The sequence below is a fragment of the Sebastes fasciatus genome, chromosome 20 (assembly GCF_043250625.1).
Source record: "Sebastes fasciatus isolate fSebFas1 chromosome 20, fSebFas1.pri, whole genome shotgun sequence".
Lineage (NCBI taxonomy): Eukaryota > Metazoa > Chordata > Actinopteri > Perciformes > Sebastidae > Sebastes > Sebastes fasciatus.
Window position 1 is genome coordinate 6205679 of NC_133814.1, and position 18662 is coordinate 6224340.

Below are 18662 nucleotides of genomic sequence, written 5' to 3' on the forward strand. Positions count from 1 at the left end.
GGACTCCATGAAGAGGACCCGCTCCCTATGTTGATATGAATCATTCAACATTCTATTCTGACAAAAATACAACCATTCTTATTTTCAGGTGATTATGCCATAAAGAAAAGTAATATAGTAGTATTATAAATAGTTATGCATATTATATTCCATTTTTGCTAATAGATCCTTCTAAATCCTACACACTGGTCCTTTAAAAATATATTATAGTTTTAGAAAATTAGGAAATCATGCTTTCTTGCTTGATATATCCTTTGCACAAATGCTATCACGATTAACTTATTTCTGTTTGCAGGGATTTATGATGGTTTACTACTACTGGTATAAATGTATAGCAGGCTGAGTTGTCAGTCTATCGGTGAAAAAATGAGCATGCAGTGTATTCCTACAAAGTAAAATATATAGGCTATTTCTGAAGGAATGGTGGAGAACCTGTCATACAATAACATGTTGTATAAATATCATATTTATGAGTTAAGTCTTCATGAAATTGGCTGAGTTTTTTAGCATCTCTTTTGATAAATTCATTTAAATGTTTTATTTTGAAAGTTGCCCAATTTTTGGTTTCGGTCTAGGTCTTTCTGACAAACTTGACAAAGACCAAAAATACTTGGTCTTGTAGTTTTTGTAAAACAATTCTGAATACTAAATGAAGGAGAAAACGCACCATCGTTTACAATATATGAAGACTTTATTATCATTAATATTTAGTTAGATTTTTTTTGTTACACACTGTATAAACCTGAGGAAACATTGCATAGAACAAAACAACAAAACAAAATAAATTAGTATTTATTTCAAAAATGAAAAACTTAATAGCATTTCCCTGATGGCTAAAATCCCAAACTTGAAACAAACTGTGAAAACACTGCTGATAAATCCTCAATGAGAGCAGTAGTGATTCCAAAAGGATCATCTCACTGTGGCTAATCATATCAGGATGATGTAATACCGGATTAATAAATAGTTTAATAACAAACAATCAAGCCGGTGTCCTTCTACCCCAGGACGGCATTAATCAGCTTTATAATAAATGACTGTAACACTAAATTCAGATGGATAATTGACAATGGGAAATGAAGTCATTCAGATTGCCCCATGTCATCCTTTAATGACTAATATTTACTTGCGATAATGCACACTGTCTGAAAATTTAACCTCTGCTTATATTTCAATTATATTTTTGACCACATTAGTGGGACATGTATGTCATATTTTACAAAGCTTTTACATTTTGCCCAGTAATCACAGGTACACCAGGATGTTGAGTGTTGTGACATTTATTCCTGATTTGAACAGGAAAGCATAGCTACGTTCCAAATCACATACTTTTTCTATTTACTTTTAGTACATACTGCATCTGCCCTTAAAAAGCACATACTACTTCTTCATAACATTGCCTCTTGAACTTTGACCATCTTGCTCATACACCGATCAGCCATAACATTAAGACCACTGACAGGTGAAGTGAATAACATCGACTATCTCATTACAATGGCACCTCGCAGTGGGTGGGATAAATTAGGCAGCAAGTGAACATTTTTGTTCTTGAAGTTGATGTGTTGGAAGCAGAAAAAATGGGCAATCATAAAGATGTGAGTGACTTTGACAAGGGCCAAATTGGCTAGACGACTGGGTCCAAGGAAGGAAAACCGGTGAACCAGCGACAGGGTCAGACCCAAAGCTCATTGACGCACGTGGGGAGCGAAGGCTGGCCCGTGTTGTCCGATCCAATAGAAGAGCTACTGGAGCTCAAATTGCTGGAAAAGTTAATGCTGGTTCCGATAGAAAGGTGTCAGAACACACAGTGCATCGCAGTTTGGTGCGTATTGGGCTGCGTAGCCGTGAGCATCAGAACTGGACCACGGAGCAATGGAAGAAGGTGGCCCGGTTTGATGAATCACGTTTTCTTTTACATCATGTGGATGGCAACGAGTTGGAGGTGTTGACTCGGCCTCCAAATTGTCCAGATCTCAATCTAATCGAGCATCTGTGGGATGTGCTTGACGAACAAGTCCGATCCACGGAGGCCCCACCTCGCAACTTACAGGACTTAAAGGATCCCCTACTGACGGCTTGGTGCCAGATACCACAGCAGACCTTCAGAGGTCTAGTGGAGTCCATGCCTCGATGGGTCAGGGCTGTTTTGGCTGCAAAAGCGGGACCTACTCAATATTAGGCAGGTGGTCATAATGTTATGGCTGATCGGTGTATATACGCTGAGCAGAGGATTGTGGGTCAGAATAGCCAGATAAGCATGCTGGCTTGCGTACTGCAAAATATGACCGGATGTAGTAGGACATCCTGGTATTTTTAGCATACCACATTTGACAGACTATGTATTGGGACATATTAAATCTTCTTCTGGCATACTAAATAGTATGGTAGTGTGGGTACTGAAATGCACAGCATGACCTGTTCGGACCTTGACAGGTGCTATCTTCTGTCTCTGTGCTCTCAGGGCCGATGCAGTGTGGGCCTCATAGTGACAAAGGGAAAGCTGTAGGTGTGTGGGAGACCCCGATGAGTCGTGAGGTTGAACGATCGCCATGAGAACGGACGCAGGCCCCCCTGCGTCGTGGGGCCGTTTATTGCCTCTGCAACCAGCTGGACAGCCATCCGGTAGTCTGTCACCTGTACCATGAGATAGATACGGGTATAGGGAGTAACAGGAAGAAAGTGAGGTCATTTAATAATATGATTCAAATATCAAATAGACATCCATGAAGACATTTCTGTTGCCATTAATGGAGTTTAGTCATTCTAAACCTTATACTTATTAACTATGAATGTTTGGGTTCAACCAATGTGGGTTCCGTGACATTTTAAAACTGCTGATCACATTAAATTTTACCTTTTTAAAGCCAGAAATGAAAAGGTTTCACTATTTTTCCTCAGTTTTTTTTCCTTCAGAGTGGAAAAGCCTCTGAAGAAAGCTCCTGACTAACAACGTTGTTTCCATGTTAGCAGCTCTTTCAGGCCGGGTAACCCAGTGTACATGTCCTAAACTCTGGCATCTTTGATTGAAAAATGTACTTTTTACATTACTTTGAACATTATACCAGCTAAACATCAGCATGTTAGAGTTGTCATTGTGAGCATGTAACTAAATGATTAAATGACTAGGCCTAAACAAAACAGGCAAAGAAAAGAAAATATCATTGCAGGTTTTAACAAACATTTTAGGAAGTTGGGAACATGAAGGACCTGTGTGACAGTGATGAAAATAACCTATATCGAATAATAGGGTATATTACTCCTACACAAAAAAACATAAATGCACCTATAAACAATTGCAGGGCTGCAACTAACTATTATTTTCATTGTCAATTAATCTGTTGATTATTTTCTTGATTAATCGATTAGTTGTTTGGTCTATAAAATGGTGAAAAATGTCAATCAGTGTTTCCCAAAGCCCACAATGACATTCTCAAAATGTCTTGTTTGTCCAAAACTCAAAGATATTCAGTTTCCTGTCATAGAGGAGTAAAGAAACCAGACAATATTCACATTTAAGAAGCTGGAATCAGAGAATTTTAAATTTTTTTTCTCTTTAAAAATTATTCAAACTGATTAATCGATTTTCAAAATAGTTGGCGATTAATTTAATAGTTGACAACTAATCAATTAGCTCTAAACAATTCTGTATAATATTTTGTAATAGCAATTTTTTTCATAGTACATAACTTTATTCTGGCATTCAAGTGCTGATGATCTCTGACCTTGGTGTCATAGCAACCTCCTGGACGTGGTCTCCTTGGTCTCAGGTCGTTACGGCAACAGATGGTTTTACACGGATGGCCCTTGGAGTACGGGTCTCTCTTGTAATCTGAAACAGAACGAGTCAGACTTTTTTCACGCTGCTTACAGTCTGAAAATATCTTGAACTATTTGTGTGCGTTTTCTGCTACATCTCCAAAGTCCTTTGAGTTCAGGAAAGGATATAAAATATGTTCCACCTACTGTTGTATCTCATGATGTGTTTGAGGGAGCTCAGGTCAGACACCTTAGCTTGGTCCCTGCGGAGGATTTTGGCTCGGGGACAGAGGTCGTAAGAGAAGTCCTCTCCGTATCTCTTCCACATCACGCCGTACCCACTCAGGTTGTAGATTTCAACATGGAACGGTATGTTGTAGGATGGCCAGTAACCTGCCAAATGTAGCACAATAAAGGAGGTTGTCCAGACACATTATCCCGGATAAAACCTATATAGATGGATGTTTGTTTCTCACCTCTGCGTAAAGCTTGAGTCTGATCAGAGTGCATCACCTTCCCGGGAATCTGCTCCACCACAGTCAGAGCTCCGTCCCTGATACTGTGACCCAGAGAAACCTTGCTCAGGTCCACCACCATGTACTGGCTGTTATATGTACCTAAAACACAGAGGGGGACATGCTCTGTCTCCTGCCTCACAGACACAGAGAATCCACGTGGGGTTTGAAGGTCAGTAAAGCATGCTGTTGGTTTTCTAGGACAGGCAGTGAGTGCATTTAAATCAACTTGGAGAGACTTAAGCTTGCTGTAAATTGGTAAACCATCTCAGTGAACAATTTGTTGTCTTTATTATTTGTCACGGGGACACCGTGATTGTGTGGTACTACAGTTGCGAGCGGGGATCATCTTCAAAACTGTCCTTGCAGAGTATCCTTGCAAGTGGTCAAGGATACTCTGACAGCTGAGAAGTGATGGGAAGTTTCTGAAAAGGAGCTTTTTTATTTTTTAATCTACTGCCACACTAGTGACTTTGTGTGGTTGGATTGAGCTAAAAGTCTACATCAAGTATTAGACAAATTAAGAACATTTTAACCTGCTGGTGGTGCTAGATGAAAAGTCAGAGAATCACCAAAGTCACTGGATTCATCCTCTTGGGACCATGAATGTATAAAATGTCACTGCAATCCATCAAAATCTATAGACTGTATATAAGAAGTGGACGTAGTCACCGTGACGTCTCCCATTGGTTTGTGGAAACCTCGAGTTCTGAGATTTGGCTGTCACCATCTTGGGTTTTGGCCGTCGTCATCTTGGTTTTTTGCAACAAGAAAATCGTGTCTAGAAGGTAACCCGCAAATTGGGAAATCTGATCTGTAATCTGCAAAACAATTTCGCAAGACTCCCTGCCTGATGACCTATCCTAACCTCAACTATTCGAGAACAACTATCTCGCAAGAGTTTCCACACTCGCAGGTTACCTTGTAGACACGACCCCAGAAGTGACACACGAGGGTTGAGCTAACGCTGAATATTTTTAAGCGACCAAAATACTACAAATAACTTTCATGAACTGAAAACACACTGTGAAAGGGTTAAAGTTGTAAGACGAAAACACCCAGACCGGACAACGCCGTGGTAACGACCTGTTAATCACAAGGTAGCCACGTACTAAAACATACCCTGCTTTATCCTCTATTTGACTCTAAATGGGACCATAATTTACTAAATGAACATCATGCTGTATTGAAGAAGACTTGAAACTAGTGATTGAAACTATAAACTCATGTTTACAATGTTTACCGAGGTAATAATAAAATGAGAAGTAGTCTCATTTTCTCATAGACTTCTATAAAATCAGACTTCGTTTTGCAACCAGAGGAGTCACCCCCTGCTGGCTGTTAGAAAGAATGCAGGTTTAAGGCACTTCAGCATTGGCTTCTCTTCTCAGACCCGGAGGTTGCCCACTGGATATTTCAGTCTGTACCAAAGTGATGGACCAACTTTGTCATTCCTAGAGCCATGCTGCTATAACCCGGCCACAAATTCCCTGAAGCTGGCTACCGAACAGGAATGTTTAACACAGTGATCTTTAAAATATCAGATGTCAACGCGTCCTTGAACGCACCATTAGGTAAAGTTAGACTGTCTGTTTCTGCAAGTCCAGGATTACTGTATTGACATAAACTCCTGACTTTCTAGAAGGAAGGAAATTAAAATATATAATATATATATATATATATATATATATATATTATATACTATAACCTTTGGAAAGTGTGCACATAAAACATACATGTTTTGGGCCAAAACATGCAAAACCACCACAAAAGTATGGTGACTTTATCTAATAACAGACCAATATTGGTAAGTCACATCATTATCTAGTTGCATGGCTTCTAGTATATGACTGGCAAAGGAAAAACAACATGCACAGTCTTGCATGTGCCTGAGGGATCTGATTCTAGAAAACAAACTTCTGGCTCTGGAGTTACTGACTTGCACAGACAATAAACCCCTAACCTAACCCTATCTATATGAAATTGCAAAGGCAAAGGCTCTGATGTTCACTTCCTGCAGGCCACCACAACAGTTTGGCAGGACGGAGAGCAAGAAGCTGGTGGGTGACGAGAGGACTGTCAGTTTCAAGAACACTCTGTCCTGTTCTCCTCTGCCCTCCCATAGCAACATGACGTGAAAGATCAAAGCAGCTGCCCAATTAACACAAGTGGTGTGTAATGAGAACGATGGTCTGTTTGAGAGCCGGTTAAATCTCTGTGGAAATGTGTCCTGTGGATTTTTACATAGCCAGGGTTTTAGACTAAAGTAATCATTAATTCCTTTCTGCAAGTCTCATTTTCCTTGTGTCTGTTCTTATTTCTCTGTCCTGCCCCGTCGTTCTATTACTCAAATACTTTACTTTGGTGACAGGTCAAAGTGTCTGTTCATCTTTTTAACATCTGTTCTATGAATTGGCACACAATTTGGTACAGACCAGTGGGCAACCTCCAGGTCTGAAGAGTGAAGCTAATGCTGAAGTGCCTTAAATTGGCATTCTTCCTAATAGCCAGCAGAGGGCGACTCCTCTGGTTGCAAAAAGAAGTCTGATTGTATAGAAGTCTATGAGAAAATGACCCTACTTCTCACCTGATTTATTACCTCAGTAAACATTGTAAACATGAGTTTATGGTCTCAATCCATAGTTTCAAGTCTTCTTCAATACAGCATGATGTTCATTTAGTAAATGATGGTCCCATTTAGAGTCAAATAGACCATAAAGCAGGGGATGCTTTAGGGCGTGGCTACCCTGTGATTGACAGGTCGCTACCACGGCATTGTCCAGTCTGGGAGTTGTCCGGTCTGGGAGTTGTCCGTGTTTTTGTCTAAGAATTTTAACCCTTTCACAGTGTGTTTTCAGGTCATGAAAGTTAATTGTAAGATTTTGTTGCCTACAAATGTCTTATTCAGCTTCTGGTTGCAAATAAACAAGATGGCGACGGTTAAAATACCAAACTCGAGGCCTGGGTTAGCTCAGTTGGTAGAGCGGGCGTCCATGTATCAAGGCTTGGTCCTGACCGCGGCGGCCCGGGTTCGAATCCGGCCTGTGGCCCTTTCCGCATCCACTCTCTCTCTCTCCCCCCTTTCCAAGACTCTATCCACTGTCCTCTCAATAAAAAATGGAAAATGCCCCCAAAAAAATTAATTTAAAAAAAAAAAAAATACCAAACTCGAGGCTTCGAAACGGCAGTCCACAAACCAATGCGTGACGTCACAGTGATTCTACTTCTTATACACAGTCTATTGTACAGACATACATGGTTCTCAGAGGATGAATCCTACTGACATCGGTGATCACCAGACTATCCCCAGCATACTACTATTCCCCAGCGTACCATGAGGTTGGTTTCAAGTGAAATATCTCAACAACTATTGGACGGATTCTCATGACATTTGGTACAGACATTCATGTCCCCCTCAGGAAGAATTGTAATTGATCCCCTGACCTTTTCTCTATTGGATATATTTCAATGTGTATTTAAATTACACGTGTTTATAGTCTGTACGCAACTTCTATTTATTGATACCTGGTAGGCCACTGTCAGCTGGCATTCAGTATTCATGGTCAATCTGTAGTTTGTCAGCCATTTTGGGGGTTTTGAGATCGCGTGATCATGTCAACATTATAATATATGAGGCAGGAAGGAGTTTTAGTTTGTTTGATCAAAGGGTTTGCTCAGGCAAAGAAAGAGGAATTGAACATCATGTCTTCTGCTGACACGTCTGGAAGGATATAAGGGTTTAGAGCCAATTCTTTTCAATTGAAGAAACAAAGTCCTTATTTATGTATTTGAAAAGTGTTCAACAACTGATCTTTTCCTACTTTGGTTTTGAATCCACCCCCCTTGATTCACATCAACTATAGGATTTCACCTGAGTTGTATTTGGAGAAGATGTGCGCCCACTCCTCTCCACTGTGTGCCAGGCTGTTGGCCAGGCGGACTCTCTGCCAGGCCAGCAGGCTGTGAGGGCCGAGCTGGGATAACAGAGAGACGTTGAAGACGCCGATGGAGGTCTGAGTCATCAGCAGGCCGCTCCCAAGCAGGTAGAAGTCGTCCAGAGACATCAGGAAGCCTTGAGGAGGAGGAGGAGGAGGAGGAGGAGGAGGAGGAGGAGGAGGAGGAGGAAGAAGTGGTGGTCATATATAGAAGCCAAGAGTAGAGGGAGTGAGAGGAGAAGGATGTTTTAGGACAAATATTAGAGAGGGAATATTTGAGATAATTTCTTATCCTCACCTACAACCTACAGCAGGCATGTTTTTTTAAACAAAGTTTAAAGGTGCAGTGTGTAGGATCTGGCAGCATGTAGTGGTGAGGTTGCAGATTGCTACCAACTTAGACCTCATGTGCCAAGCGTGTAGCCAAGAACTACGGCGGCTGACGCAAAAAGGCCCTATCTAGAGCCAGTGTTTGGTTTGTCCGTTCTGGGCCACTGTAGAAACATGGCGGCCGACTCCGTGAAGAGGACCCGCTCCCTATGTAGATATAAACGGCTCATTCTAATGTAATGAAAACACAACAATTCTTATTTTCAGGTGATTATACATTAAAGAAAACTTTTATTACTATTATATTCCATTTCTGCCAATAGATCCCCAAAATGCTACACACTGTGCCTTTTAAAAAGAGTTTTAGCCTGGCTCGCTGTTTACCGCTAACCAGCAGCTAGTTGTAGCTGTATATTTACTTCACCATTACTACATACAGAAAGAAGAAATACTTCTTTAATATTCCTGCTACTACCATTATATTACCACTACTACTTCTATTACTATTAATGCTGCTGCTGCTGCTACTATTAATAATGAATATACAATACTGCTGCTGTTATCAATAATGTAAATCATAGGCAGAGGAATATTTCCACCACCCACAACCACTTCCACTCCTACATAAAGTATTTGCATTGCATCTTTTCTCATTCTGTTGGCTCTGACCTGCTAAATGCGTCACATTGTCAGAGAGAAAGCAGCTTAAGAAGAAGGCTGCAGGGGTCAGACCCCACCTGCAGTGGCAGAGGTGTGTTTCGTCTCTTCGATGTAATATAGTGAAGTGATATCCTTGGCCTGCTGGCCTCTAAAAATAGTGCATTAAAACCACTCCCGTTCTGATAGCTATGGGGCCTTGTAAGAGGATTTTTGAGGCCCAGACCACACCGCAAATCTTTGCCCACAAAATTATTCCGCCTCCTCCTCCGACTCAACGGTGAGGGAATACATTTCATCATGGCTCTGTTTTGTGCACACACTGCGCTAGATGTTTCCCCCGTCACTGACTAAGCTGTGTGCTTAGCAGAAGAATTACTTTCTGTAGAGAATGCACATTGAGGATTTGGGTTAAGTCCTTGATGTCAGTGTTTATGTTTTCCAAGATGAAAATGAAACCGTGTGGATTAAGGACAAGCCGTTCACCTCAACTCAGGGCTTTCGCAGGAAAGCTGTGCTTTGCTGTACTGTAGGTTGACAAACTCTACTGTTCCAAATTCAAGTCATGCAAACACTGTTTCATCTGCAAGCTTTGAATCTCACTTTTGCACACTTTACTTATGCCATATCTTATGATCTATTAGGCGAAAGTATAAATACAGTCTGTGCAGCTCATGTGTGATATCACACTTTGTGCAAGTGTGTGTGTGTGTGTGTGTGTGTGTGTGTGTGTGTGTGTGTGTGTGTACCAGGGTAGCTGCTGAAAGACATCTTTCCAGTGGCGGCGTGTGTGTCAGACACCCTGAAGTCCCAGTGTTTATAGATACGCATGGTGGCTGCATACGTATACCAGCTGGAGTGGCCGAACAGCAGGTTCTCAAAGCCTGGCAGCACCTTGGACACAGAGGAGGGAGAGAACGGGTATGGCATGTCGTGTCTGATGTTGGCAGTAATAAAACGATGGACTGGTTCGGGCATGTATATGCTATTTCACTGAATCACTCTTGAATTATAATTATTTTAATTTGGCAAGCCCTGAAGTTAACATCTAGCGCCCTCATCACGTCAACATTTTTGATTCATCCAATACTTTGTTTATGTGAAATACCTGCAGAACTAATGACATTCCCATCAGCTGTACTTTGTGTTTGGTGCTAATTAGAAAAATATTAGCATAATAGCATCATTAAAGGGATAGTTTGGGTGTTGAAGCAGCGGAAGCTGAGATATCACAACTTTTACTTCCTAGTACGGGTCAAGCCCCAAAAACACTGGACCCTTCATTTCCCATGATGCAAATCAATATTGGCTTTTGTTACACCCCTCCTGCTTGGTAAATACCCACATTTTGCAAACTTAAAGGGATAGTTTGAGTGTTTTGAAGTGGGGTTGTATGAGGTACTTATCCATAGTCAGTGTATTACCTACAGTAGATGACGGTTGGCACGCCCCCAGTTGGGAGAAACAGACAGGAGTTACCGCACGGAAGCAATCGATATACTGCTGTGGACGGGGCCGGCAGCAAAACGTATTTTAGCCACCTAAAAAAAAGGCTCACTTAAAAGAAAAATCAATATCAGTTTAAGTGCATGTTATGTATAGAATATTTTCACTGGTTTACCTTGCCGTGTGACAGCTATACAGTCTATGTTTCCAACAGCGAACTGAAGCTGCTATCTATGCTCTCACCAAAGCAACCAGACTCCATTGGAAATTTTTTTGATTTTTACTTAGCAGAACGCGGGAGTTGCAGGTCTACCGCTGCCTCGATCGGTTAGTTTGTTTGTGTTATTGTTTGACTTTGGTTAGTTCTGATTCACCAAAGTCACCCAATGATGCAAACTTTGTGTTCTGCGAAGTCAAATTACAGTTTTTTTCAATGGAGTCTGGTGGCTTTGGCGAGTGCATAGATGGATAATGGTTTCAGTTCTCCCTCGGAAATGGCTGTCTCACAGCAAGGTAAAGTGGCGAAAATATTCTAAATATAGCGTACACTTAAAATGATATTGACTTTTTTAGGTTAGCCTTTCTATTAGGTGGCTAAAATATGTTTTGCTGCCGGCTCCGTCCACAGCAGTACATTGCTTTGCTTCCGTGCGGTAACTCCTGTCTGCTTCTCCAAACTGGGGGCGTGCTGACTGTCATCTAGGTAATACACTGACTATGGATAAGTACCTCATACAACCCCACTTCAAAACACCCAGACTATTCCTTTAAGCTTCCAATAATCAAATGAGATAAGAAGAAATAAAATCTCATTAATTAAAACCTAATGTGGATTTCTGATTGCACTGCCTCACTCAGTGTCCTCATTCCATTGGCACTTTGTTGTTTTGCTTAAAAGAGTGGAGGTGGAAGAGAAAATATCCTCCTCCCAATGGCCTTTTGGCATTCATTGATGCACTTCAGAAGAGGAAAACCCACAATAAAACTAATTAGGCATTGAAGCTTCCCAAGTGCTCCCTCACAGCTTGAGCCAAATGAGCTTGGCCTGACCTTGATAAGAGCGGTGCAGTGGCCCATTCCTGGCATCCTGAAAGCGCCGGTCCCTGCGGAGGAGTTGGACCGAGGCGTCAGAGCTGGGACGAGGTCCAAGAGGTCACCAACGCCATTCAGAAACTGGAGGGCGAACGCTGACAGAGGCTGGGAGGGGGATGGTGGAAGTGGCTGAGATGAATGACATGATACTGTGGACAACTCTCTCACTGTTTCTCCAACACACACACACATTCACACACCTCCCTGTGTTTGCTTTTGGCCCACTGTGCAGCTCCGGCGTGGAGTCCGTCCAACTGGGCCAGGATCAGTCCCAGGTGCTTCCACAAGGGGTAGCTGCGTCTCCTCAGTTTCACCTGCTCTCTGGCCCACTGGTCCTGCTTGCTGCGGATCATTCAGACAGCTGAAGGACACTTTGGGCTGTTTTCTGTTACTAATCAGTGCGTTTGGCTGCTTCTCAAATGTGCTGCCTGATTTTACTGTGTGTCTAAATTCAGAAATACAACAATCACTGCATGCATAAATGGCATTTTTGCATTTAGTGTACACTAGTGTTTGACAAATATGAGACAGTACTGGTGAAGCTAGCAATAATTCATCAATCAATATCTTAAAATTTTAATTCCTATATAAAATAAGAATACAAATATGAGTAGAATTATATTAATATTAATATTTCAACAAATGAACCTACTTATTCAGGTGAAAAAGCTTCCGAAAAAGCATTAGACATGATAGCTTTCCATGAAAACTGTATTTATTATTATCATTGTTAGTAATGATTTTATTTATTTATTTTTATTTTTTTTATAATGCAAATTTTTTGTTAATAATTTCCAATGCATATGTTCAATACCAATAAAATTTGATCACAAAAAAAAGAAAACTCAGAATAATGAAATGATGAGAATGAGGAACCTCTGGTATATATAAGAGTAGACAAGATAAAGCCGATTTATCCCAGCAAAGCCATCAGACCAATTTCTGCCAATATGCCTATAATGTTTAATCTTAGCCTACAGGCCATGAACGTGAACAGATAGTGAGACTGTACCTTAAAAACCTTTTCAGGGGATTCAAAACCTTCTCATCCTTTAGGAATTGAGGGTACATGTTGAAGTAATGATTGAACATCTGTCTGCGGAGAAAGAATAAGAACAGTTGGAATTAAACCATTTCTATGACACTAAGTTAACACAGTTACAGCTACAGTTATTAGCGACACTGTCAGAATTGTAATCGGAAATGTAATCCAATTAATCAAACCAACTCAGTGATCAACTCGGCTTTATATATACAGTAAAAATTGGACTTTAACATTTTATGAAGAGCATCTGCCACATTTTTAAAGAGGACCTATTATACTTGTGTGCTTTTTCTCTTTCTTTGTGCATGTAGAAAAGGTCTGCAAAGTTACAAGGCCCAAAGTCGACCCCAAATGGAGTCACTCTCCCCCCACAGAAACACTGCTCCTGAACTGCCTGAAACGCCTTGGTTGAAGTCCCGCTTTTTTCTGCTGTAACGCGGTGATGTCACCAAGTAACACATTTGCGTAATATCTGCCTATAGGCTAGTTTGGCACCCAAACAAAGCTAGTTAGAGCGGAGCTGGAGCAGAGTCCAAAGAGTGTGGTTCAGATGACCAATCACAACAGAGTGGGTTAGCTGGGAAGGGGGGTACCATGTAAAACATGTTCTAAAAAGAAATCCAAATACAAATATGAACCTGAAAATAAGCATAATATATCCTCTTTAAAGGCTTTCTCTGTGTTTTGATTATCTTCTAGTATTTTTTTTTTGCATTTAGAATTTGTTAAAACTGAGTCTTTTACAACACAATGCCGTATAATAGGCCTTTTCAGTCAGGGGCAATTCAAACTTTCATAGTGGGAAAAACTCAGGTGTTACTAATAACATTAGCAATGAATCTGTTCTATTAAAGTGTGACAGTGAGCCAAAGCTAAATGGAACAAAACACCTTCAGAGTAAAATTTAGCAAAAAATGTTGTAAGTTGTCATAATTTGTAGAATCCTTTTTGTTATTTTTCTCCAGCTAACTGATGTAAAATGAATATATCAAATTATTTTGCTCGCACATATTCAACGTCAGAGACACCCTGGCAACAGACATACAGTCTATGGAGACTGATAACTAAAATGATGCTGATTGGCCCTGACAGAGACCCCGTCAATCATGGGGGATGACATATTTGTCTATGCCTTGTTAAAGACAAAGTATGTGCTATTTTCTGATTCTGATTCAATAGCTTGAACACAGACTTGAGTTGATGATGTGTTCAGGTGATTTGGTGACTGACCCTGTGGGCTCAAAGACTTTTGGTTTGAGATATTTCACACAAATTAGTTTAATTTGCAGTTCACTTCAAGACCTGTGAGACTCACCCAGCAGTGAGATAACCCTCCAGGTACCCAGCAAGGAAGAAGGTGGTCTCGTCTTCCTGTGTGATCCCTCCATGACCTGCTAGGATCTCCAAGACGCCCCATCCAGAGAGGAGCAGAGTGTCATTGAAGTAACCGTAGGCTCCCCCCTCTGTCTCCATCACCCCCTCCTTCAGGACCACACTTTTCTGGGCAGCATCCCAGTACACGGTGGCCTCTTGGAGCTCTACCATTGTAGGAGGATGGACGGGGTCACAGGGTTGAGGTTGGATAACACACATTATGTAAGATAATGTCATGACACCAGTAGAATGAACTACAAGGAAAAAACAGCTCATAAATAACAAATACACTTTCTTATTTGTTTCTGTGGAATAAGTATTTATCTTTATAGACTAGTGGTTCACAATAAATAGTATAGTTACTTGAACATACAGATAGAAGATAATTTATTTACTACTACTGATTTTCTTGTAGTTTGCACATACATGGAAGCATATGGTTTTCTCCCAGTAAACATTAGTAAACATAATATGTATGAAACAAAATAAAAAATAAATGGTATGGTAATATATGTCAAATAGAATAGAGTAGAGCAGAATAGAACAAAGACATTTGCATTATATAACACCTAACATAAGTGCTACCATGATCTGTTTGTCATTTGCAATTCCATATCAACAAACAGCTTTTCTTTATATATTATATTATATTATATATTATATTATTATAGATATTATATATATATTATAACAGACACACCACGGCAACGTTACTCACGGTAAGTTTGCACTGATGCAGCCAAAGTGCTCAGCAGGACGCAGAGTTTGATGCTTTGCTTCTTCTGCATGTCAGCTGGTATTTTCTTGCGAACCTAATAAATGTTATTATGGTCAGTCATATTGAAAGCGACGGTGATGAAGCGTGATTTCTCAAGAGTCCACGAAGCGTTGTATTTCGGTTGCAGGTACTTTTAATTGCGTGTAACATTTTTCGTCACCATGATCATCCTCAGCATCAACTTCCCTTTCGCCGAGCAAAACAGTTCACCCCAGATGGGACTCGAACCCACAATCCCTGGCTTAGGAGGCCAGTGCCTTATCCATTAGGCCACTGGGGCAGTATGCAGAAGGGGCGGAGTCAAAGTATTTTATAACCGTCTACGAGACTTATTGTGACTTGGTTTTGATTGTGGAGTTTGTATTTGTATAACTTAAAACCTCCGCTTTGACAAATTGAGTTTCTGAAACAACATTGTTATATTAATTCCTCTGAATACACAATATGTGAACATAAACCATGGGCTTGGATAGGCCGAGTGACACGATCACCATGGTGATGCGCTTACGTTTTATGGGTGATTCCATTATCTCCCTCAAATAGGGGTATTTATGTTATCCTAATGCGACTTTGACTATTGAAATATGCACACAAGGCCCTAGATATAACATTCAAGCGCCGAGTTACACTGTAAATATCATAAACTTGCTGGTGTTGGCCAATATTTTCCCAACTGCTTTTTATTAAAGCCGTGCGATATTTCAGTCTGTTGTCTGTTTTATTTACACAAATGGAACTTTCGCACATGCGCAGTAGCCAGTATGGTTTTGTTGTGAGAGATGACAGTTTCAACCAGCACGTTAAGAGTTTAAATAAATAGTCTGTATGGAGGTAAATATACTAGCTGTCTAATCTCAGTGACAAAGCAACTACTAACCCACCTGTGAGGCAGGCAACTGTTTCAATTAAATGTCAGGTATGAGCAGCTAGTGTTAGTGTTAGCCACCTAGCATTAGCTCGGTAATGTAGCGTTAGCAACACGGTTACTGTGGCTACGTGATACTGCTGCTCTCTGTACAATAGCTGCTAATGCTACCACTGGTGTACCATCTGTTATACAGGACCTGAAGAAATCACTGAAGATGCCGCTCTTTGGAAACACATTCAGTCCGAAGAAGACTCCTCCTCGCAAATCTGCCTCTCTGTCCAGCCTCCACACGGTGAGCTCACACAACTGATGGATGAGTTCACATAAACCCTTATCCCTCATTGACCCCTTGTCTAATCTACACTGTTGATTGATATATTGTCTTTTACCCTCTCATCTCTTTTAGTTGGATCGCTCAACAAGAGAAGTCGAGCTGGGTCTTGAGTATGGACCTCCTGTGATGAACCTTGGAGGTCAGAGTTGGAAATTTGAAGAAGGACATTGGATATCAGGTACTGAGTTTGATAATGCTCAACTTTCCTGTTTGCTGCTGCCTTTTATTAAACCAGATAATGATCTTATATACTGCACTAGAGCTTTTACTCGTGTGTTATATTCTATTTTAGCTTCTATCCTATAGCTTTTATTTTTAGCTTATTTTTATTTTCTAATCTTTAATAATTTTTATGTTTTTATAACTGTTTTAATTATGTCTTAATGTTCTTTTGCAATTTGTCGCAATGTTCTTAAATGTTCATGTAAAGCACTTTGAATTGCCCTGTTGCTGAAATGTGCTATACAAATAAAGCTGCCTTGCCTTGCCTTACAGAACAGTGCAGTGGCTGCAGTGCTTCCACAGTTTAGATAGATAGATAGATAGATAGATAGATAGTAACTTTATTGATCCCAAGGGAAATTCAAGTTTCCAGCATCACAGTTCCATAGTGCAAAACACAAGTTAGTAAAAAGGCAGTAAAAAAGTTAGTTGTGCAAAGTACAAAAAAAATATACCAGATATAAAAATACAAGGAGATGAAGAAAACTGTTAAAACTGAATATAGTGCAGGGTAACAGCTGTGATACAGGACTATTCAAAAAGTGAATATAGTGCAGAAGAGACTGTTAAAAATGAATATAGTGCAGGGTAACTCCAGTAGATTAGTCTATGCAAGTGCATTATTATCTGTCCTGCAGACCGTCCTCCTTTGTCCCCAACCTCCCTAGAGAGGTGTTGTACAGTTTGATGGCTCGTGGGACAAAGGATTTCCTGAGTGTGTCTGTGGAGCACTTGGGGAGCAGCAGCCTGCCGCTAAACAAGCTCCACTGTTTGGTGATGACGGCGTGCAGAGGATGGAGTGTTCTTTCCTCTGCCACCGTCACCAGAGAGTCGAGCTCCATGCCGACCACAGAGCAGGCCCGCCTGATCAGCTTGTCCTAAGTGCAGAGAACAGGTGATCGATCACTGTTGGTCTGTGAATGGCCAAAACAACACTAATTCTTGTTTTTTTCTCCTGTTGAACCAGAATCTGGTGGGAATGCATCTGGTAGGGAAGTGCAGCGGCTTAAGAAAAGAAATGTACAGCTTGAAGAAGAGAACAACCTCCTGAAACTTAAGATTGAAATTCTGTTGGACATGGTAAGACCTGAGCAGCTTTGATTGTGCCCTTACATTCTCATAAACATAAAAAATGCAATATGCAAGTTTATTTAAGTAGGGAAGTTTATTTTGGCCTCCTCCTCCTTAAACCCCTTTCAGGCAGATGCAGTGACCTTGGATAAACCTGTGTTTGTCCAATGTATGAATGGGCCAATATATCATATCATATATGATCACCTTCAGGTATGGAGGCAAATAAGAGGCATACGTATTTGAATTTTAACAGCCACTGAATACTTAATATTGAAATTAAACCACTGAATTCATAGCGTAGAAATAAATTACTTTGAAAGCCATGTATCCAAATTTATTTTTTCTGAAATCAACTTGATGCAATAAAAATACGAAATTTCTAGATTTGCAATTTCAAAAGCTGAATTTGAATATTTTTTTCAATGTTTACAAATTTAAAGAAATTAAAAAATATATTCAGGTTGCTTCAATGTCTCTTATTTGTTTCCAGACTCCGTAACCATGCTTGCAACATATGTTCAGTTCCGGTCTAACACTGCTTGGATTTGTTATAAAAGCTTGCTTAATATATTTTAAATACACACTTAATTACCAGGTCAATGGTTGATGCAATTTAGTGTCTTACCAAATCTGTGTAACTGATTTTTAATCATTCTCTTCTAGTTGACAGAGACTACCGTAGAATACCACCTGATAGAGAAAGAAGTGGAAGATATAAAGACTCAACATCGAAGGAAGAAATGACAAACCGGATCCGATGCATTCATCCTAGGAAATGTTCTTCATTCACAGTTTGAAGTTTGTTGATGTAAAAAAAAAAAGAAGCGTTACTTTGTTTTTAATTTTTGTTTCTTTGCTCATAAGCACAGAGATATTTTTTTCGTATAATGAGGACTTTTGTGCTGCTGGTCTCGGCCCTGCTTGTATTTAATTGGAAAAGCAGGTACCCCTTAATCAGATTTAGTGAGGACTTTTATTTGTTCTGTCCTGCATTTCTTCAAATCTTAAACAACTGTGAACATGTTTGTTCTATACACAGCATCATTTTTACATCTTTTACATCTGTATGGCAAATATTGGCTGACATTTTCTTTTTAGGATTTTTTGTATTTACTGTATTTTCTATTAAGATTAAAAATAAAGTCCATTACGGGTAGTGTGCCATTTATTTCATTCACAGTTTTTAGAATATTACCATAAACACTTATTGGATTGATATTTTGTTGAGTCATATCC

The 18662-nt window shown here is 40.2% G+C and overlaps 3 protein-coding genes and 1 non-coding gene across 6 annotated transcripts in view; 1 reads left to right on the forward strand and 3 right to left on the reverse strand.

Moving 5' to 3' along the window:
* Positions 1 to 18662, reverse strand: part of phf5a (PHD finger protein 5A) — a 373616-nt gene that overhangs the window by 83696 nt on the left and 271258 nt on the right. The gene's annotated exons all lie outside the window — the stretch shown is intronic.
* Positions 487 to 15488, reverse strand: plbd1b (phospholipase B domain containing 1b). 2 transcript variants are annotated; one of them, XM_074620436.1, is made up of 11 exons: positions 14869 to 15488; positions 14092 to 14404; positions 12744 to 12827; positions 11932 to 12073; positions 11690 to 11836; positions 9943 to 10087; positions 8143 to 8343; positions 4233 to 4373; positions 3964 to 4149; positions 3723 to 3829; positions 487 to 2634 (listed from the first exon to the last, which is right to left on the reverse strand). In XM_074620436.1, exons 1-11 carry the CDS (start codon positions 14936 to 14938, stop codon positions 2458 to 2460), a joined length of 1713 nt encoding a protein of 570 aa, XP_074476537.1. In that variant the 5' UTR covers positions 14939 to 15488; the 3' UTR covers positions 487 to 2457. The 2 variants fall into 2 exon arrangements, with proteins under 2 accessions (XP_074476537.1, XP_074476538.1); XM_074620437.1 differs by having other exon boundaries at positions 489 to 2634; positions 14092 to 14314.
* Positions 15136 to 15208, reverse strand: trnar-ccu (transfer RNA arginine (anticodon CCU)). Its single transcript has one exon. It is a non-coding gene; the product is annotated as a tRNA-Arg (tRNA).
* cby1 (chibby 1, beta catenin antagonist) lies at positions 15627 to 18582 on the forward strand. Of its 2 annotated transcripts, none has more exons than XM_074620446.1 (5): positions 15627 to 15759; positions 15990 to 16088; positions 16203 to 16308; positions 17320 to 17432; positions 18090 to 18582. In XM_074620446.1, exons 1-5 carry the CDS (start codon positions 15754 to 15756, stop codon positions 18168 to 18170), a joined length of 405 nt encoding a protein of 134 aa, XP_074476547.1. In that variant the 5' UTR covers positions 15627 to 15753; the 3' UTR covers positions 18171 to 18582. The 2 variants fall into 2 exon arrangements, with proteins under 2 accessions (XP_074476547.1, XP_074476548.1); XM_074620447.1 differs by having other exon boundaries at positions 15683 to 15844.